The sequence below is a fragment of the Lynx rufus genome, unplaced genomic scaffold (assembly GCF_022079265.1).
Source record: "Lynx rufus isolate CCGP_SWC_20201006 ecotype Redwood Valley unplaced genomic scaffold, mLynRuf1.p SCAF_11, whole genome shotgun sequence".
NCBI classification, from domain to species: domain Eukaryota; kingdom Metazoa; phylum Chordata; class Mammalia; order Carnivora; family Felidae; genus Lynx; species Lynx rufus.
The window spans coordinates 34,019,442-34,042,840 of NW_025814825.1; the positions used below are offsets into that span (position 1 = coordinate 34,019,442).

Genomic DNA, 23,399 nt, shown 5'->3' on the forward strand with positions numbered 1-23,399 from the left:
GCAGGGAGCCCAATGTGGGGCTTGATCTGGTAACCCTGGGATCATGACCTAAGCTGAAATTGAGAGTTGGACGCTCAAATGACTGAGCCAACCATCCAGGCGCCCACAATTCACTATTTTTTTGAAAGTATGCTAGAGATTTTTGTCACCAGATCTGAAAACGACAGAGGCTCATGAAGCTTCAGGCAAACAGTAATGTAAGCCCTTACAGATACAAGCTCAAGAAACGGCTGGCTTTCTTCTGAGGGATAGAAAGGCAGTTTCTTTTCTCCTGCAAAGAAAGGTTATGTGATGCCTTAGCCCTTAATTGTGCCCCAGGTAGCCAATCAGTGTAGTATAAGCATTAACTAAAGCTACTATGCACTGCCAGATTTTTTAGAGTTTAAATAACAACAAAACCCCCCAAAACTTTACAAGTTTCACTAGGCTTTAAACTTAATTCACATATCTATGTTTTCTGAAATTTTTCCTTAAGAAAAATTTTGGTGAAACAAAATTACCTTGCACTCTTGGAAAACCCATTCTTGAGGTCCTTCTGCACGTAACTTCTGAATGTATTGAAACATGTGCAAAATTATATCTTCAACATGTACTGAAAAAAAGGGGCACACTTAAAAATCATTCAGTCCTTGAATGCTTCAAAGTACTGAGCTCACTCCTAAGGTACAGTCAGGTAAGTAGAAATGGAATCCTCACTTCCCTGAGACTGATTTTAGGGTGCCAGACACATGGCCCTTCAGACTCCAGGGTATATGACAGAAGGAACTTTGGGGAAGTTAATGAGCCAATGAAAAGCCAAGTACACATTTCACAAGTGCAACATAATGATCAGTTGTTAAGGAGGAAAAATCATCCATGAAATGAAGGCCAAGTTGCACATGAAAAATACAAAGGATGAATTGCATGAATTAAAGGTTCCATGGCTTTACAACATAAAACAGATCCACAGCATACAGAAGTTAAAAAATATATATATAATAAGAAGTCAATTTTCATTCAAAATCAAAAAGGTCAATACTTACATAATCCTTCCTCAGTCAAGTCCACATTAATGATAAAAAACATAAAACCTCGGGCTCCTTCCTTTTGCCCACCAACAAGAGTATTTACCCAGCCTGTAACATTCAAAGGAAATCAAAACAGGATTGTATGTGTGGGTTCTTTTAAGGCAAAGAATGTTATTTTTAGTCTATACTATATGTCTGCAAGATATCAGAATGGACCACTTCAGAAAAGATCAGAAAAACTTACTTTAGAAAACCCGTTTCAGGCACTGTAAAGACTCAAGGGATTTTTTGGGTTGGGAGCTTTCCTCAGGACTCTTCAAATCAGTTCTCCAGGCAAGAGTAGACTATTGTGCTTAAGTGTTATGTAAAATCAGAGCCTGAGTTGAGAGGGGTCTTGGAAATCATCTAATGACTAAATTTCAGTACACCCTCTGGTGTGATGGATAAGAGCAGGCAAGTAAATAATGTGTACTGTCACTTCACATAGATGGTAAAGAATATCCAAACTGAGCTTTTACTTTTTAACCCCTCTGTTCTTTAAAACATGTACCACAATATCTTTTCAAATATCTAACTTTCACTGCTCAATACTGAAGGGTAAAACAAATTCAGCGGGGGGGAAAAAAACCCAGGAGTGCCTGGGTGGCTCTGTCGGTTAAGCATCTGACTCCTGATTTCGGCTCAGGTGATGATCTCACGGTGCTGAGATTGAGCCCAGCATTGGACTCTGCGCTGGCACGGAATCTGCTTAAGATTCCCCCTCTCCTAGGGGCGGCTGGGTGGCTCAATCGGTTGAGCGTCCGACTTCGGCTCAGGTCATGATCTCACAGCTCGTGAGTTCGAGCCCCGCGTCAGGCTCTGACAGCTCGGAGCCTGGAGCCTGCTTCAGATTCTGTGCCTCCCTCTCTCTCTGCCCCAACCCACTTGCATTCTGTCTCTGTCTCAAAAATAAATAAACATTAAAAAATTATAAAAAAAAAAAAAAAAGATTCCCGCTCTCCTTCTCTCTCTGCCCCACTTCCACTTGCGTGCATGCACACACGTGTGCTCTGTCAAAACTAAAAATAAGTTAAAAAATAAAAATAAAAGCAAAAAAACAAAAGCACACTAACAACCACCATCTCACTCTCCCATAAACCCAAAACAGTCTCATCCAAAAACGTTCTTTCACACAAAAATATTTAGGAGAAAATGAGAGCCATAGTAAAAAGATGTGGAGCAGTACATCAGTGGCCAAAGACTTACCCTTTGATTTAAGTTCTGATAACAGACTTCCAGGACCTTCATGCCCAATGAGATGACCAAGATAATGGCCAGGATTTGACTTGTAGTATTTCTGAAGGTCAGGTATGGGAAATGTCACATAAAGATTCCTAATATCCTTAATGGGTACTATTTTGTAAAGTTGCTAGAAAAAAAAGACCACAAAAGATTAGCTATACACAACTCCCACTGAATAAAATATTTACAAACTATAAGAATACAGATTTTCATGGAAGAATCCCAAATCCAAAAGAGAATCAATTGCCAGAGTAAACTGTATTGACCACAAAGAAATAAATGGCCTGGGCCCCTTCTTCTTCTTCTTTTTTTAATATAAATTTTAATTTTTAAAATTTATTTATTTATTTTGAGAGAGAGAGAGAGAGAGAGAGGAGGAGAGACAGAGGGGAAGAGAGAGACTCCCACATAGGCTCCGCGCTGTCAGTGAAGAGCTTGATGTAGGGCTCGAACTCACAAACCATGAGATCATGACCTGAGACAAAACCAAGAGTCGTATGCTTAATGACTGAGCCACCCAGGCGCCCCTGGCCTAGGTTCCTTCTAAGTGGAATTTCATTACAGTTGGTGTGCAGCCCATGTCCAGTCCCCTACACCATGCAGCTCAATATGCTTGCCTTCTGACCGTGGATAACAGTTTCTACAGTTTGTCAAAGCTATAACTACCAAAATTATTTTTAGCATGCAAAGATCAGATATATATTGGTTATCTTTTTGGTGATTCATATCCCTGTAAATGTGAAATTGATTTGATTATCCAAACAGATGTTAAATAAACTATATAAATAAAACTTTCAAAATTATTCATCTACTGTTTGGTAAACTAGGCATATATTATGTCCATAAAGTAAAACTATATATATATATATGTATATATATATATATCAGAAATACATTAATTTATATATATATATATCAGAATATATATATTCTCTCTATATATATATATCAGAATATATATATTCTATATATATATCACAAATACATTCTGATACATTCATATATATATCAAAAATACATTCACTTACTTTAAGATGTTCTTCTTGGAAAGGGTGTTCAGGAAATTCTGGCAATGGGACATTTTTGTTCTCTACTTCAGAAAATAACTTTACCACCAGATTAGTCAGGTCGTCTAAAGATTCTATAAGAAAACAGACAATGAAAATAGAACTTCAACTAATCATAACTTGACAGGTAGTATTTAAAACCTTAAGATCATATATACATACATAAAATCACTACATCAAAATACTTTAAACTTACACAATGTTATATGTCAATTACATCTCAATGAACCTGGGGGGAGAAACAGAACAAAACCCTAAGACCTCCTGAAAAATCTTTAGGACTATTAAGAAGAAAACCTACATTTTTTTTTAAAACTGCATCTGATAAAGTTAAAGCACTCTGTTAAATCTTGCCAGAGCCTATATAACTTCTAAAGCTAAGTAATATGGATAATATCTCACACATGTCTAATAGCTCTTTACAGTTTAAAAAAACTGCTTCACAAATGTTATCTTGGAATAAATTTAAAACAAGTATTAAAAACGATAATAATTGGTTACATTTGGAAAACTATTTGATCTACAATTGCCAAAAGGCACATACTAAACCATCAGCTGATAAGATTATAACATTTACTTCATAAATAGACACAATCTAAGCCCATTGTTAACAGTCAAATGTAAGTGATTTTGTGGGGAAAGAGTATAAAATGGTGAAAAGAATCCTGGGTGGGGAGATTAGAGGACTTGGATCCTGACCCCAGCTTCACCAACCATGTCAACGAACTACTCGGACAAACTGGTTAACTATTTCAGGTTCTGTAAAATGAGAACACTGGGTAAGAGGATCACAAGTCTCTTCCAAGGTCTAACATTACATGATTCTGTATCATAATGTGCCAAATTCACTCAAACACTTGCTAACTGTCGGTAAAATTCCATGGCTACTTAAGTTATTCTTTATCAGCTACCTATATTCTTTTATAAAGAGTCATGACTGAAAGGCTTATAAAGCTGTATGTATAATATGTTCACTGCAGGACTGTTTATAACGAAAACTGGAAATGACCTAAACATCCCTGAGCATGTGAATGTTATGACATGTCTATACATTAGAATTTTATGGGATCATTAATAAGAGAGAGAAGTCTATGCACTCATATGAAAATATCTCAAATCTCTATTAAGTGAAAACTGCAGGCAATCTCGTTTTTTTTTTTTTTTAAGATTTTATCTTTAAGTAATCTCTATACCCAACGTGGGGCTCAAGCTCACAACCCTGAGATCAAGAGTCACATGCTCTACCAACTGAGTGAGCCAGGCGGCCCTCAGTTATTTTTTTAACAGGCATATATATATGTAAGTATCTTAACAAAATTCCACTTTTGAAAGTCTAACAAGAAATGACTTAAGGTGAGATCTTTGAGGAGAGGATATTGTCATCACAGGACGGGAGGGAAAAAAAACCCTGATTTCCATTTTATACCCATGTGGGATAAAATTTTTCCCCTGTACACTTATTTCTATTATTCAGAAAATTAAAGGGCACCTGACTGGCTCAGTCCATTGAATAAGAGGCTCTTGATCTCAGGGTTGTGAGTTTGAGCCCCACGTTGGCTATAAAGATAAAATCTTAAAAAAAAAAAAAATCAAAACGTGAAAAAAGGTTATCTTTTTATAAACAAGATAACCAACTACTCACCTTGATTCTGTCTCCTCAAGAACAGGTTATTTATAAATGGTATAAACATTCATCACTTGTTACTGTCAGGAAGCATTTGGATCAAGTAAGAAATTTCCCTTGATATTCTATGACCCATTTTGAACTTTTTCCATGAACTCTTTAGAGAGCACTTAACCACTATTTGAGATTTGCCTTTCTATAGTACAAAATTCTCTTTGAAACTTATGAATGCGGGCATTTGCACTTTATTTATAAAATGTACATATTTTTGCTTTAAAATTTTTGACATGTATGCAGGACCTCGAAATGTCCAGAGCCAAATAAAAGGCAGACCAGTGGCTGCTTGTTACTTGACATGTGAAGTCAAGAATGGAATGCATATATTTAGGGCAAGAGATCTAAGAGATCTCTTTATCCACAGATGGAACATGGGACTTGAAACAGGGTAGGCAGTAAGCAAAGGTTTATCAACCTGAAGTGCTGAGAACAGCAAGGCCCTTTACAACAAGGTCCTACCAGGTGTGCCCTTGAAGTATTTCTACCCTAAAAGCATAAGTTCACAATGTAGCTTTATAAAGGTAAAGCAGCCATACAATACTGCAGTCTGTCTTCTCCACTAAGCAGTGAGCTACCAGACAGGGAACAGAGTCCCTTTTGTCTTTACATCATGGGGACTTGGCAATCCCAGTGTTTGTTCTTGATAGTTACCTATTTGCCAAGTTTCCAGGTAATTAGTGCTGCCACAACTAGAGGGATGGTCCCATGGGAGAACAGAGAAAAACTTTTTTGTCCCTTTGTGACAGAGATCCTTCCACATGGTTACTCTTTCTCTCCCCTCATCCTAGAAGAAGGAGCGGATTTTCTATTAATCCTCTGAGAGATCCCGTTTCCTCCTCAAACTTTTTACACTGCAAGGACACTTCTCCCAGGGCCCCTGATCAAGTCCACTGAACTGAGCACAAGTTAGTCACTCTAGGAGAGTGATGTGTGTGCAGTCGAGGAACTGAAATGTCTGTTTCTCTTAGACACTCTCACTTTCACTAAACAGAGAACACTGAAGGCAGGCTTCCTGCCTGATTCATCTGTTGTCATTATTACTTGTCCAATTAAGTGCTTACTGAAATCAAGTGCTTTTTGTCTCAATACAACATAGACAAAAATACTCCCAGGACTAGGCTCTAAATACCAAGTGATATTTTACACTCTAGACCTAGTTACCGTTAGCAAGCACACAGAATTATAGATATACTTTTTTTTTTAATTGGCTTTACTTCTTGGACCCATTTTATATCTTGGTTCTTATTACCAACTTAAAGTGTATTTGGTTGTTTATTTCCTACCTACAAAAAGTCACATTTGCCAAAAGTAGAAAACTTACCACAAATACAAAAAGAATAAAACAAAAGTCGCTCATAATCTCATGATTATGGGAAGCTAAAAATAGCTACCATTTATGGAGCATTTGCTGTGCCAAGCATTATGCTAAACACATTTTCTGCATTATCTTGATTAAACCTCACAACAGGTATGAGGTAGCACAACTCCATTTTAAAAAAGCAAAAACTAAAGGTCGGAGATCTGAGGTAACTTTGTTAGCTCACAGCCACATGGCTAAGTAGGTGGTATATCTGGAATCAAACCCAAGTTGTCAGAGTCTAGAGTGTCAGTTCTAAACTGCGATATCACATTAAATTTCTAGTATATGTTTTTCTATTTTGTCTTATGTATATACCACATGTCTATTAAAAATAATTTTTTATAAATCCCCAAATGGGGGGCGCCTGGGTGGCGCAGTCGGGTAAGCGTCCGACTTCAGCCAGGTCACGATCTCGCGGTCCGTGAGTTCGAGCCCCGCGTCGGGCTCTGGGCTGATGGCTCGGAGCCTGGAGCCTGTTTCCGATTCTGTGTCTCCCTCTCTCTCTGCCCCTCCCCCGTTCATGCTCTGTCTCTCTCTGTCCCAAAAATAAATAAACGTTGAAAAAAAAAAAAAAATTTTAAATAAATCCCCAAATGGGATCATATAGCACATAGTTTTTATACAGTGTTTTCGTTTTCTACTGGACATACATATTTACCATGTGCATATGATGTGTCAAACACTAACTCAGGCACTGGTGGCAAAGAGTGAACAAAACAGTTTCTATTCTCAAGTAAATTACTTTCTAGTGCGGTGGGCAATGAAAATGAATAGTATTTCAGGTGGTAATAAATGTTGTAAAGAAAAATAAAGCAGGTAGGAGAAGAGAAAGTGGGAAAAGAGATGCTATTTTCTATAAGATGACCTATTACATAGCTATAACATCATTATTTAACCTATCTTCAATTAATGAACAATCAGACTGTTTCTAACTTTTTGCTAATAAACACTATACTGACAGAAACATCCTAGTGCATCACCTTTTTGGACAACTCTAGTTATTTCCTCAGATTGCATTTCTAGAAGTAAAAATTAACTTTTTAAGGATGATGCATCTTGTTAAACTGTCCTCCAGAAAGTCTAGAGGAACTGCATAAATTGTATACACTACCACCAATACAAAAGGGCTCCTCCATAATGAGTATTACTTGAAAACAAAAACAAAATTATGGTAATTTAACAGAAAGAAACACTTTATTATCTTTAGTTAATCTGCATTAAAATTTTTTTAATGTTTATTTATTTTTGAGAGAGAGGGAGACAGAGTGTGAATGGGGGAGTGTCAGAGAGAGAGGGAGACACAGAATTCAAGGCAGGCTCCAGGCTCAGCTGTCAGCACAGAGCTTTACGCAGGGCTCAAACTCACAAACTGTGAGATCATAACCTGAGCTGAAGTCAGATGCTCAACTGAATGAGCCACCCAGGCACCCCTAGTTAATCTGCATTTAAAAAGTCAAATCTTTGGGGTGCCTGAGTGACTCAGTCAGTTAAGCGTCCAACTTTAGCTCAGGTCATGATCTCGCAGTTTGTGAGTTCGAGCCCGCGTTGGACTCTGTGCTGACAGCTCAGAGTCTAAAACCTGCTTTGGATTCTGTATATCCCTCTCTCTCTGCCCCTCCCCACTCATGTTCTGTCTTTCTCTCTCTCATTCAAAAATAAATAAAAACATAAAAAAATTAAAAAAAAAAGTCAAACCTATATATGGACGCAGCCCAAGTGTCCATCGACAGATGAACAGATAAAGAAAATACAGTACAAATATACAACGGATTACTCAGCCATAAAAGAGAGTGAAATCTTGCAATTTGCAACATGGGTTGAGCTAGAGAGTATTATGCTAAGTGAAATAAGTCAGTCAGAGAAAGACAAATGCCGTATGATTTCACTCATATGTAGAATTTAAGAAATAAAACAAACAAGTAAAGGGGGGAGAAAAAGGTAGAGAGAGAGACACAAATCAAGAAAAAGACTTTTAACTATAGAGACCACACTGATGGAGCTAGGGAGGTGGGGGGTGGGGTGAGAAATGGGTGAAACAGGTGATAGGGATGAAGGAGTGTACTTTTGTTGTGATGAACACCATGTGATATATGGAACTGTTAAGTCACTGTATTGTACACCTGAAATTAATACTATATATTAACCAACTGGAATTAAAATAAAAACTTAAAAAAAAAAAACTTTAGGGGTGCCCAGGTGGCTCAGTCGGTTAAACGTCCAACTTCGGTTCGGTCACGATCTCACAGTTCGTGGGTTCGAGCCCCACGTTGGGCTCTATGCCCATGGCTCAGAGCCTGGAGCCTGTTTCAGATTCTGTGTCTCCCTCTCTCTCTGCCCCTCCCGTTCATGCTCTGTCTCTGTCTCAAAAATAAATAAACATTAAGAAAAATTTTTTAATAAGTAAATAACTTTAAAAAATAAAATTAAAAAATAATTAAGTAAATATAAAGTCAAACCTTTGTTGTACATATTTCAAATTGTTTTCCCAGTGTACCATCATCTGCCTCTTTTTTTTCCCATCTGGCTTTTAATCTCGTTTCTAGTTTTCTGAATTGTTATAAGATCAAATCTGTTCATCTTTTCCTTTATGCTACCTTTCTTTGCTTTTATATGTGATTTATATTTCCCTCAGGTCTCCATTTTAAATCATCTGTACTTCTTCTTAGAATATAGAGTTAAAAACAAAATTCCTCTCCACATATTCTCCAACAAGGAGATCATTTTCTAAAGCCTCTCAGCAGATAAAAGGCCATATCTTATATCCTTTCAAAGTATATTCTTTTTTTTTTAACGTTTATTTATTTTTGAGACAGAGAGAGACACAGCATGAACGGGGGAGGGGCAGAGAGAGAGGGAGACACAGAATCGGAAGCAGGCTCCAGGCTCTGAGCCATCAGCCCAGAGCCCGACGCGGGGCTCGAACTCGCGCACCGCAAGATCGTGACCTGAGCTGAAGTCGGACGCTTAACCGACTGAGCCACCCAGGTGCCCCCAAAGTATATTCTTATATACAAATGGAAAACTTAGATTATCCAATTCTATGAAAAATTTCAAGGATTCTTACCTCGACCTAACACACAAATTGCCATCAAGTTTGATGAATAATAAGTAGAATGGAATTTCAGTAGTTCTTGCCTTACATCAATGCCTTCTTGGTTTGGTCTAGTCTCCAAAGTATATTTGTTTCCTGAAAAGGAAGAAAAACATTTCTTAGAAAAAGAAAAATACATGGACTTTAAAGTTATATTACTCACATTGCTGTAAAGTAAACTTAAAAAACAAGAGTTCAAACTAACAGACATAATGATTAGTTAATATGCCTGAAGGTAAGCTGGATAAACAGGATAGAATAGTACAAATTAGTAACATTTTAAACTATATAGAGTTTTCCCTCAGGAACTTAAAGTGCTTTATGAAAATTATACACCTTAAAATCCCTATGAGATAGCAGATATTATGAGCACTCATAAGACAAAATGAGATCTACATGGCCTCCATTCACACTTACTTTAATTTTCAATTCCCTATGTACTCCATAATTAATTGAAGAGAGTCCTTGAGGGATCTTTTCGGAACTTACCAAGTTACTTGTGGAAAGAAATGTACTATTCTTGGCTGAAGCATTAAATTTGTGATGCGAATTCTCATGGATTTGATCTAGACTGGTAAAAATAGGATGCAATGCTATTTTTGTAAGTCTCAAGCAATGTATATAGTGTACCACTATGAGATCTCATGAAATTTAATAACTCAATTAGGGTGAAGCATGCAAGTCAAAAGCAAATGGTCACAATCTGTAAGCACTACCTTTCTAATAAAAATCTTGCAATTCAGGGACAGAGAGACAGAATTCCAATGACTGCTGTCTCCCCCAAAATGGCACCTTGACTAGAAATATCCTCAAATCCTAAAATACCCTAAAAATCCTAAATAGCTTTTATTTATTTTCATCTGCAGAGATGAAACTATGGCAGAACACATTCTTTATACGTCCCCTCCCCCCAACTGGGTCATTAGAATGGCTGCTGAATTGGCATCTGAAGAGTCCCTCTCCTCCTGAATCTGGGTATCTAGAGAGAGCCACCAGATGGCGTTCCTAAATCCTTTGTTTAGCACTGTACAGCTGCATAGTCCTGAGCCAAGATTCATGCCTGAATGCTTGAATCAACAGATCTAGTGGAGAGTGTGTGCAAACAACAGCCTAGCAAGAGCTCATTAACCTTTTTCTAGTCACAAAAGGATCAGATATGCTCATATTCACTAGCAGTAGCTTGCTAGTCAAGTTTTCAGGTTCTTAACAAATCCTCTCAAGTTCACACTAAAGATGTGTTCTACTTGGGGTCCTGAGACATCCCTTCACTTTACCTGAGGGATTCAGGTGTTTTTAAAAGTATTCAGAAGAAAAAGCACTTTTTCCTGGGTAATGGTTTGAAGTTCTCTCATATTAAGATAAAACTAGATGGTGCCTTTCTTTTATACTAAGATTCCAACAGCCTCAATTCCAGAGGGACTACTCCATACAGCTTCTTTAGTCATTTACTCTGCCAAGCTCAGATTCCTACAATATGTGAACTAAGAATGACAAACTGAGAGACTCAAATCTGGAGAAATTTAGTTTTATTTTAACAGGCTATAAATGTGATAGTGTGAGACCAAAACCAGATTTTTGTCTAAATGTGATCTGATTTGCCTATTCACAATCAGGTCAATATTCTGGGTTAAAAAAACAAAACAAAACAAAAAACCCTCAAATCAAAGCTTATGAAGACCAAGATCATGGCCCCATTTAGAACTGAAAAGTTCCTTCAGGTTGACCAGCTTTAACACATTCTGCTTGGATTTTAATGTACCTGAATATCCTACCATTCTAGTTCCTATCCTTTATCTTTAGACCCAGTTTAAAAATAGAGGTAAAGTAGGAACATACCCCAAACATAATAAAACACAGATCATGGCAAAACACTGGCAATGCTATATTAAAACGAGCCAAAGAACCACGACAGAATACTAGACAGCAAAGAGAATGAACAATCTACTGTTTATACACAACAGTATGGATTAAGTTCACAACCTTAAGGTTGAATGAAAGAAGCCAGACACAAAGAGGATACACTTTTTCATTTCATTTATACAAAGCAAAAAAACAGACAAAACTAATCTGGGTTATGAGAAGCCAGACAGAGGTTACCCTTAAGAGATGGACAGTGACTACAAAGAGGCAGAAAGACGGCCAGTGAGGTGCAGTTAATGTTCTGTTTCTTCACTGCCTGCTGGTTCCATATTGTGCTCAGTTTTTGAAAATTCAAGGGTTCATACATAAGTAATAGCAGTACATTAATTTAACAGATTCTTCAAATAGCAGCAAAGGTAAAAACAGCAATAATTTATCAGAACCACACACACTTTCCTGCAAATTTACTTCAACAAAAGGTTAAAAGAAAAAAAAAGAGCCAAAGAAGCCATTATCAACAACAGTCTAGCTCACCTGAGGTCCAAAATCTTAATGATACAGGATCTCTGACCAAACTGCTAAACAGAAGCTCAATCACATTTGCTCAATCTATTTGCTATAAAGAGATACCATTCTATGAATCTACATACTCATTTCTTTGCTGCCTACACGTTTTCAGTTTTTCTAATATGTGATGACAGTAGGAAATTATGGTCCATTTGGGAACACAGCCCAGATGGCTGTTTCATATCCTTAGAGGTACCTGAATTAGAAACAGGAAGAGGTTCTCCACTATGACTCTCTTGGGATCAGGATAATCAGCTCTCAATCCATTGACAGAGAAACATGGATACCAGGTACACATGAGCCAACCAAAAAATTTTCTTAATAATTTTTAAGAATAAATACATACATACAAAGCATTTTATTTGGCAAGTGGCTGAAGAAGATGTCAAAGATTCAAAGCATAAGAAAGAACTGACTGGCATACCATCACTGGCTTGAAGAGAGAGGGGACTACATAGCAGGGAATGCAGGTGATATTTAGGAGCTCGGAGCAGCTGAGCATGGAAATGGTGATCTCAGTCTTATGGCCAAAAGGAACTGAATTTTGCCAATGGTTAAGAATGATGTTGAAAGATGTTTTTCCCCAGAGCCTTCAGAAGGAAACTTTATGTGGTCAGTATCTTGGTTACAGCCTTGTGATGCCCTGAGCAGGGAATCCCATGCCATGTCAGACTTCTGACCTACAAAACTGTGAGCTAATAAATGGGCGCTGTTTAAACACACACACACACACACACACACACACACCTCAAAAACAAATGGGCCAAAGACTCCATCTTGCTATTAAGTTTATTAACCCTTTTATAACAAATCCTTTAAAAGAGTTAACTAAAAACAGGAAGGCTAGCTGGTAGAATTTCTCAAGAAATAGACGACGAAATGACAGGAAAAGCAGGGCATAATGTACAGAACTTCGGAATCAGTCCTTGAATCACCAGGTGAACTCTGTCGGTGTTGGGGCCATGACTCTTAGGTAGGGAGGAACAGGCACTGGCTTTGGTGTTCACAGAGCTCTCATCTAATCCAGCTTCAGCCATCTTCTGGTTGCATGACCTTAAACAAGTCACTTTACTTCTCTTAGGTTCAGTATCAATTCTGACATTGGTAGGTTTACACCAAATTAGAAAAAAAAAAAAAATGCATGTAGACAAGCTTAAGAGTAATATTTCACATTCAATAAATAGCAAAAATATGAAAGCCTGATGATGTCAAGTGCTGTTTAGGGATGTGGAGAAATGAGAACTCAGCCACTACAAGAGAAAGTGTATTTTAAATCAACCACTATAAGCAACAACTTGACAATATTTATTGAATGTGAAGATGTACATATCCTACTACACAGTAATTCCACTGCTGGACACGTGTACCCTAAAGAACTGTGTGCAAGGACATATGTACAAGAATGCTTATAGCAGCACTATTCCATTAACAGGAAGATAGATAAAAGAGTGATATATTCAGTGAATTTTTCAAATAGCAGCAATAAAAATTTAAAAACTTAACCAGAGGCACATTCACCAATATGGAGAACTCTTACAAATATAATGGTGAATGAAAAAATACAAGTGGCAGAGATTACTCACAATAAAATGCCATTTTTGTAAAACTAAAAACTATACAACATATTGCTTAGAGATAAATACATGACTAGAGATATTAAAAAAACAAACAAACATGGTAATAGTAGTCACCAAACAAACTTAAGACAATAGTTACCTCCCAGAAGCAGGGGGGGAAATGCAAATGAAGGGCACATCACATGCCCAAACTGTATGTGTAACACTCTGCGTCTTTAAGCAGTATGTAGGAATGATCTGGTAAATGGTTTTGAACCTACCTCTTTTATGACAGTTAATGAATCTGTAAAAAGTTTAAAGTACTTAATACTTCATGTATAACAAAATAAACACACAATAAACAACAGCTACTGCTGTTATGATGTGAATTGTAGGAGAGACTCCTGGCTTCTGAGAATATCACAGAAATGGTGGCACCGAAGTAGAGAAGAAAGCTCAGTAAATGGTCTAGATAACTTTCTTCTACCTAAGAATCCATGGTGGAGAACACTGTGAATATGGCTGGGAAAACAAATACCAGTTCAGTCTCTAGACACATACTGTCCTAATTTAGCGCTAACTCAGCTAGGTCATTTGTATCAAACTGAAATGCTGCTACCAAAATCCTGAATCTTACCTTTCTGGCTCTGTTACCATTACAGTGAGCTCCAGCAGTGGACTGAGGATATCAGGGTTGCTGACTGGAACCCTTCTACTCTGGGCCTGCTGGAGAGAGCACTGGCTTGGCAGCTGGAAGATTCAGGGTTTCTTGTCCTGACTCCATCACATATCAATTAAACAACCTTGGAAAAGTCTCCCAACATCTCCAAGGGGTCATTTATTTGGTCGGCAAAATAGGGCCAACATGGATACAGGCCCAGTTGTTAAGAGCTAGGGCTCAACACCCCCCACCCCACCCCCACCGCCCCCTGCATTTCCTAGCTGTGAGATACAGGCAAGTTTCTCAACCTTGCTAGGCCCCAATTTCCTTATTTGTAACATAGAATAATAAAAGCACCAACCTCAGAGGGTTGCTAGGAGGATTATTTGAATAATAAAGGCTCAGCATAGTGCCTGTCAGACAATAATTATTTAATATTAACTTGGGTTGTTATGAAGCTTATGAAAAGTGATAATGGATATGAAAAAGGTTTTGTAAATTATAAAGCGCAGTAAATGCTAGCCTACATTTTCATTGCAACAACTACTTTAAATACTATTAAAAAGAAAAAAGCTTACAAACTCAGTACTAATGTATACAAATACCAAATTTCAAGAAAAAGAATTTATTTTCCTGGAAAATTCTGAAGCCAAGCATATATATCTTATCATGTACGAAAGACTGAGTTTGAAGTTTTAGAAATCTGTTTTAGAAACTAGAGCCGTCTTGGAGCGCCTGGGTGGCTCAGTCAGTTGAGCGTCTGACTTCGGCTCAGGTCATGATCTCACAGCTCATCAGTTCTAGCCCCGCGTCGGGCTCTGTGCTGACAGCTCAGAGCCTGGATCCTGCTTCAGATCTGTGTCTCCCTTTCTCTCTGCCCCTAACCCACTCACGTTCTGTCTCTGTCTCTCTCAAAGTAAATAAACATTAAAAAAAATTTTTAAGTAGAAACTAGAGCCATCTCCAACTGTATGTGTGATAAGGCTCTCATGGAAGGTCAACTTGCTAGTTAAAACCATGAAAATCTTAAGTGTTTTCTGAAAACCCAAGATTCTAAAAGTCATGTTAATATATCTATAGCTAATTACTTGGAAGTACAGTTGACCCTTGAACATGGGTTTGAATTCATGGGTCCACTCACCTGTGGATTTTTTCCAATAAATACAGTACTTGTATAAGTAAATACAATTCAATAAATACTATAAATGTATTTTCTCTTATGATTTTAACATTTCTTTTCTCTAGCTTACTTTATTGTAAGAATACAGTATACAATACATAAAACATACAAAATATGGGTTGTTTACATTATTGGTAAGGCTTCTGGTCAACATAAGCTATTAGTAGTCAAGTTTTGGGGGGATTCAAAAGTTATACATGGGGGGGGGCGCCTGGCTGGCTCAGTCATGGGAGTGTGTAATTCTTGATCTCAGGGTCATGAGTTTGAGTCCTATGTTGGGTGTACAGATTACTTAAAAATAAACTTAGAGAAAAAAAGTTACACATGGATTTTCAGCTATGGGAAGAGTCAGCACTCTTAACTCCCACACTATTCAAGGGTCAATTGTATTATACATTTTTTTTAAAAAAAAAAAGCTCTTTCTTGGGGCTCCTGGTTGGCTTAGTCAGTTAAGTGTCTGACTCTTGATTTCTGCTCAAGTCATGATCTCAAGTTCGTGAGATGGAGCCCCACACTATCAGCACAAGCCTGCTTGGGATTCTCTGTCTCTGTCTCTCTCTTTCTCTCTCTCTCAATAAGTAAAAATAAATAAATAAAAATTAGGGACACCTGGGTGACTCCATCGGTTGCGTGTCTGACTTTGGCTCAGGTCATGATCTCGCAGTTTGTGGATTCAAGCCCCACACTGGGCTCTGCACTTAGAGCTCAGAGTCTGGAGCCTGCTTCGGATTCTGTCTCCCTCTCTCTATCCCCTATCCCCCAATTCACACACTGTCTTTCTCTCTCCCAAAAATAAACAAACACAAAAAAATTAAAAATAAACAAAAATTAAAAAGCTCTTTGTTCCTGCTAAGGCATTCTTCTAAAAATCCTGGAAGGGACTAAAGCCTTTTGAGACATACAAATTTTCCCATAAAATTCTAAAGGGCAATTCTCCTGCACCTGGGTTAGGACATGCAAGGATAAGATGTAAGTTATGAGATGGGACTAGAAATGAAAACCTCATAAATGCCTTAATAAAGCACCTGTATACTTGGTTAATCCAGTTCTAGGTTTCTGTAAATTTCTAATTTTCCATAGACACATACGCTAGCAAGGAAAAAAAAAAGACAGTAACAATGAAAAACAGTATCCGTGGAAAAACTTAGGGAATATTAAATGAGTAAGTGGGCTGAAACAATTCAAATATTTGTATAACCAAACAAATGAGTCATCATTCAAGGATGCTAGGGAACCAATTCATTATTTTGAAAACTGTAAATGAAGGGAACGAATCAAGCATTTGTCTTGCTTTTCCTATAACAACTGTACCACTGGGTGGTCAAATAGTAGGAGAAATAACAGAATTAGAATTAGGGAAGTGACGCACTGAGGATGAATGGTTGCAACACTAGACATTATATGACCCTGACAGAAGACCACATCACCACCTAGGAAGTCTTGTCCAAAAACCCCATGAATCTGATCAAACCTCTATACTCACCTGCCAATTTGTGGAAATACAGAGGTCAGAGATAGGAATATGTTAAAATATATTGTTGGGGATGCAAGCAGGAAAATCTAGGCTATGAAAAGCTCTATGCAGCAACCAACCTCATCCTTCAATAAATAAATTCCAGGGTGGGGAGGGGAGAGAGATAAGGATGAACCTATACCTACAGAGTAAAAGATATTTAAGGACCTATCACTCACTAACATTTGAACATTATGTGGACCCTAATCCAAATAAACTTTTAAAATTACAGGTTTTTATGAGACAACTAGAAATATGAAAACTAGATTGGCTATTAGTGATAATATTGTTTTTAAAAGAGTCCTCATCTTTGAGAGGTATATACTGAAATCTTTGTGAGTGAAGGGATATGCTATCTAGGATTTCTTCAAAACAATACAAGGGGGTGAATGGGAATGTGGATCAGTCTGGACGGGCCAGAAGCAGGGCGATGCATACATGAGATTCATTACAGTATTTGCTTATTTTTGTATGTTTTAAATTCTTCATTTAAGAAGGGGGAGGGGGCACCTGGGTGGCTCAGTCGGTTAAGCGTCCAACTTTGGCTCAGGTCCTGACCTCATGGTTTGTGAGTTCAAGCCACAAGTCAGGCTCTGTGCTGACAGCTCAGAGCCTGGAGCCTGCTTCAGATTTTGGGTCTCCCTCTTGCTCTCTGCCCTGCCCCCACTCATGCTCTATCTCTAAAAAATAAACATTAAAAAAAATTAAAAAAAAATAAAAGGAGGGAGACAAAGAGAAGAAGGTAAGGGAGGAAAAGTAAATGATTAACTTTTATCAGGATCTGATTTTGTATCATTACCATCATCTCAAGATCAGGAGTCCTTCAGTTATCTTGTTTGTATTTCCTATTTTTCATTTCCAGTCCATTTTCCTGCTCTGTTCCTTCCTTTTCCTATGCAAAGTGTCCTTTGTTATAACTATTCTAACTTGTTTTCTCCAAAAGACACTGGGCTCACTCCTTGGTCCTTTCTTTTTGTCATAGTTCTGGGGGCCAACCTAACATTATGGTAAAGAACACAGGCTTTGAGTTCAGACTGACGTGATATCAAATCCCCGAACCCACAAAGAAAGTTCCACCACCACCCCACCTCCCTCTCCCTGCAATGCCCCTCAAGGCCATTCTCTCTCAGTATTCATTTCGACATCTGTCACAGGGCATGATGAAATTTCAGTACTGTGGTAAACATTAAGTGAAATCATATTAGGTAGAATACCTACTCAGTGTGTGGCATTTAATACTCATACAATAAATATTAGTTCCTTTTCCTCTTAAACGGCTCTTCCTTTCTTCTGCTTAAGAAAATCCTACCTACCCTTCAGAAGAATTCAGTTTGCATATCCTCTAAGGTCCTGGAGAATTCAATTCCAGGCAACCCTAAGCAGGCAGAATAGAATAGTGATTAAAAGTAACAGATCTGGGTTTAGAGCATGCCCCAGCACTTAAAGCTGAGTGATCACAAGCAATTTATCTTCTCTCAAGTCTTAGTTTACTCATCTATAAAATGGAAATAATAAGGGTATATACCTACTGGGAATACTGTAAGAATTAAATTAAACAATCCAGGTAAATTACTTAGCACAGCAGTCAATAAAAATTAGTGAGGAGGAGGAGGACAAAGAAGAGATAATGATCCCAGAAAACTAAACCCAAGGTTATACTCCAGTGAAATCCTGGGTGTGTCTTAACTTTCCAACACAACTATAAGCACTTTGAATGTAAAGATCCTGGTTACATTTCTTTGCATATTCTAATGTACTTTACATGTAGGGGGGTTAAAAGAAGAATTACTTGTCAACTAAGAGAGAAAGACTCATCTGGGCCACCTTGTAAGACCCTGCTCAAATTCTTATCCTATAGTACAAACTACAAAACATAGTAGAGTAAATAAGTAACAAACCCCCCTTCTTCCACACGCCCTTCCACTTCACCTTTCATTCCACTTATAAAGGAGTGCCTGTTGTTTCCCCTACCTACTTGACTTCCTTCTTTTATTTTCTTTCCAGCTGCTCCCATCATGTCTGTGGTGTTAGGTTAGAGAAACAGATCACTAAAAAATAACCAGAACTAAGATTTTCTCTTTTCTTTTTCCTTTTGCAAAGTATTTTTTAAAATCCAACTTATTAAACATTATTATAGACCCCAGACTTTTCTCCAACCACTTCACACGGACAACCTCACTTAATTCTCATGTCAACCTGATATGGGAGGAAACTGAGGCCTACAGAAGTTAAGCAACTTGCCCAGTGTCCCTGAGCTAGCCAGTGGTAGAGCAAATATTTAAATAGAGTGCTGCCCAACTTAGGAGGCCAAACTTTAAATCACCTAGAATATACTAGTTAGAGGTGGGAATCCTGGCTGAAGTTTGAGGGTAGGAGAGCCATAAAGGGATTCAATGAAGACATGTGTGGAGACAGATTTAACACACAATATCTAGGAAAACAACTTTCAAACAGAGTAACTAACTTGAAACAGAAAAATACTTGCCAGATGTCAGTTTGAGAATGTGAGAACTCTCAGCATGCGAACCAAGATACAAGAAAAAGAATAGTAATTTAAGGGCTTGTCCCACTTGGTTAGACAAAGGTTTGCAAAACCAAACGCTTACCAGAACAAGACAGGTAACCTGCAGCTATCTTTTGACACAGATGTGCTTATGTAGTAAACATACAAACAGTCCCCACACACAAAAGGAGGCCTTCTTCTGCTCATCCTGAAAAGTGTCACCCTCTCAGCCTTTCGTTTTTCCATTTGTGATAAATGGGTAAAAGAAATATTTCACATTTATCCTTAAAATTTAAAACTGTGGAATATTTATAAATGTTTAAACATACAGACTTACACCATGTACACCTATGTACTCACCACCCAGTTTTACCACGCTTCACATTTTGCCACATTTTGTTACAAATCTTTCTCCTCCTAGAGATACAGTCTCTCCTGCCTGTCTCTGTCTCCCCACTCGCAGACATACTAAAGGGAAGTTGGTGTTTAAGCATTCTCATGCACATTTTATTTATTTTATTTTTTTTATTTTAAATTTTTTTTTTTCAACATTTATTTATTTTTGGGACAGAGAGAGACAGAGCATGAACGGGGGAGGGGCAGAGAGAGAGGGAGACACAGAATCGGAAACAGGCTCCAGGCTCTGAGCCATCAGCCCAGAGCCCGACGCGGGGCTCGAACTCACGGAGCGCGAGATCGTGACCTGGCTGAAGTCGGACGCTTAACCGACTGCGCCACCCAGGCGCCCCTCTCATGCACATTTTATACTAGATCATATACACATACAGACATTACGAGATGCAGTATTGGTTTGCCTGTCTTCAAATTTTATAGAAAGCTATCACACAAAACACATTCTGCAACTTGCATTTTGCTCAAAATATTTTGCTCTTTACCTGGTTTCATACATGAGTTCTAGCTCACTCATTTTAACTTTTATAGAATACTCTACTGTATGCATAGACCAAAATGTATTAATTTATTCAACTGTTGCTGGACATTTAAGTCATTTCCTACTTTTCACTAGTTCAAAAAATGCTTCATGAGAATTCTTGTGTATGTTCCCTGTGCACAATAACTAAAGTTGTTTCTCTTTAGAGTACTTGTGAAGAAATGAATTCCTTGGGTCAAAGGGAGTAGGCGTCACTTTATTAGATATTGCCAAATTGTTTTACAAGGTGGATGAACCAATTTATTTTCCCATCAACAGCATATGAGTTTCTGTTTTCCTGCATCCTCACCATAATCCTCAGTTCCGCCTGACTTTGCTGCCGCCAACTGGATAGGTGTGAGATGGTATCTCAGTGTTTTTATTTTTTAATTATTTATTTTAATTTCCCCCTGATTTTAATGACTTGAGCATCTTTTTTATGTTTACCCAAATACCCTCTTCTGTAAACTCCATATTCATATCCTTTGCCTATTTTTTCTAACGAGCTGTTTTATCTTTTACTTATTTACTTATACAACTTTTTATGTTACATGCTTTGCAAATACCTTCAATGAGTGTATGGATTATCTTTTGCTTTTATGTCTATTGAACAGAAATTTTAAATTTTGATGAAATCAAATTTATCTTTAAACCTATGATTTATCTTTATCTCTAAAAGATACGGTTTGTGATATTAGTATCAGATGTACAATCCAGTGACTCAACAATTCTATACTTTACTCAGTGTTCGTGTAAGTGTACTCTTAATCCCCTTCACCTATTTCACCCATCCCTCTACCCACCTCTCTTTTGGTAACCATCAGTTTCAGTTTGTCCTCTATAGTTAAGAGTCTGATTTTTAGTTTATCTCTTTTTTTCTTTTAAGAATGCTTTCCTTAAGATGAAAAAATTCTGTATTTTCTTCTACAAGTTGTAAAGTTTCCTTCCCATAATTAGGTCTAATTGACCTGGAATTTATTTTTATGCATGGTATGACATAAGCATCTAATTTTACTTATTTCTACACAGATAACTAGTTTCTCCTCTCCTCACCTATTTGTAATGTACCTCTGTCTTAGGTCAAATTTCTATGTATGTGTGCTATGTTTCTAGGGTCCATAATCTCTTATCTTCCTGTATTCTTGCAATAGTTCCGCTACTGTAACAACTAGAACAGGAAGTCTTGGTATCTGGAAGAATTAGTCCCTTCTTTGTTGTTCTTAGTATCTTAGTTATTCTTGGCCCTTTACTCTTTCTTATTAATTTTATAATCAGATTATCAGGTTCTTCAAACAAACAAAACAAAACTAGGGCTTTCAATCGGCACTGCATTGAATTTAGATAAATTTGGGGTGAACTTACATTTGTGTGATACTGAGGTTACCCATTCATGAACATGGTTTATCTCCCCATTTACTCAGGTATTCTTTTATATCCACTATATATTTCTCACACCTCTTGTTAGATTCATTTCTAAACACCTTAAAGCTACTTTTATACTGTAAATGAAATTTTTTTTCCTGTAATGTTTTTCTAAATTAATTACTATGGATACAAAAATACAATTTTGGTGTTTCTTGTCTTTAGGCAACCTGGGTGAATTATCTCAGTGTTCAGGAATAAGTTTTGCTTCCTTTTCTACCTCTTTTTCTTTTTTTTTCTTTTGCTTCCTTTCTACCTCTTATATAGCACATTGCCTTCTCTTGTTTTACTGCAATGATACAGCTGAATAAAAAAGTTATTACAGGGTATTCCTGTTTTGTTTTCACCTTTCAATGGAAATCCTTTTGAAACCTCATCAATAATTTTCATGTTTGATGCAGGTTTTTATCAGCTCCAGAGTTTTTTGTTGTTTTTGTTCATGAACGAGTGCTGAGTTTTATCAAATGTCTTTTCTGAGCCTACTAAAATGACTGCATAACACTATGGACTATTTACACTGTGGGTTGGAACCCATTTGATTGTAATGAAATAAATTTAATGTATTGAAAGACCAGAATTTTATTTTATTTTTTTAAAGAAACAGAATATAACAAGGTATACCAAGATATTAGGCAGATACTGTTTGGTAAAAATGTTTGTTTTAGCTGCTTACACAAACACACGTATATGTGCTCTGAGTTGCTAAGTGAAACGTGCTTCTTACAGTGGGTTGTATACAAAAGTTTGAAAGCAACTGATCTATACTATTTTGAAGCATGAAAAACCCACTAGAAAGGACAAACATCTTATCGCAAGGTTTTCTTAAAAATAAATAATGCTTGGCTTTTGTTCATTTAAAAACAGCCAGCTTGGGCGCCTGGGTGGCTCAGTCAGTTAAGAATCCGACTTTGGCTCAGGTCATGATCTCACAGTTTGTGGGTTCGAGGCCTGCCTTGGGCTTTGTGCTGACAGCTCAGAGCCTGGAGCCTGCTTCAGATTCTGTGTCTCCCTTTCTCTCTGCCCCTCCCCAGCTCACATTCTGTCTCTCTCTCAAAAAAAAAAAAATAATAATAAAAACATTAAAAAAAATAAAAATAGGGGCACCTGGGTGGCTCAGTTGGTTAAGCATCCGACTTTGGCTCAGGTCATGATCTTGCAGTTTCTGAGTTTGAGCCCCAATTCAGGCTCTGTGCTGAGAGCTCAGAGCCTGGAGCCTGCTTCAGATTCTGTGTCTTCCTCTCTCTCTGCCCCTTCCCTGCTCGTGTTCTCTCTCTCAAAAATAAATAAACATTAAAAAATAATAAAATAATAAATAAAATAAAAATACCCAGCTTTTCCTGATAGTTTTATTTTTAAAATGTTTTAAATATATTTTTAATATTTTAAATATTATTATTATTAACATAAGTCATACTCTCTTGATGGAGAAAATGACCCACATTCACAGAAACATCTTAAGTCACTCAAAAGTAACAGAAGTAAATTAAGTATGAATTTTTGACAAGGATTCTTCTTCAAGGATGATTTCTGTAAAATGTTATATGTATAATTTCCAGGGTGAGGGTATACAGCTTCCATCATATTTTCAAACATATCTGTGACCTTAAAAACAGACAGAACCTCTCCTCCAAAAAGTTTAAAGTTAGTTTATACTTCTAAAATCAGAAGGTAACCTGGCATTTGCACATTTTCTATACTTTTCTATGGAGTCTGGCTCAG

At 37.4% G+C, this 23,399-nt stretch overlaps 1 protein-coding gene across 1 annotated transcript in view; it reads right to left on the minus strand.

Annotated features, from left to right (window-relative positions):
* Positions 1-23,399, minus strand: part of IDE (insulin degrading enzyme) — a 98,716-nt gene that overhangs the window by 42,249 nt on the left and 33,068 nt on the right. Inside the window, exons 5-9 of the mRNA XM_047073170.1 lie at positions 9,461-9,583; positions 3,317-3,429; positions 2,253-2,415; positions 1,023-1,115; positions 501-592 (exon numbers count right to left, since the gene is read on the minus strand). Coding sequence (XP_046929126.1) covers positions 501-592; positions 1,023-1,115; positions 2,253-2,415; positions 3,317-3,429; positions 9,461-9,583 — 584 coding nt within the window. The remainder of the gene's footprint in view (positions 1-500; positions 593-1,022; positions 1,116-2,252; positions 2,416-3,316; positions 3,430-9,460; positions 9,584-23,399) is intronic.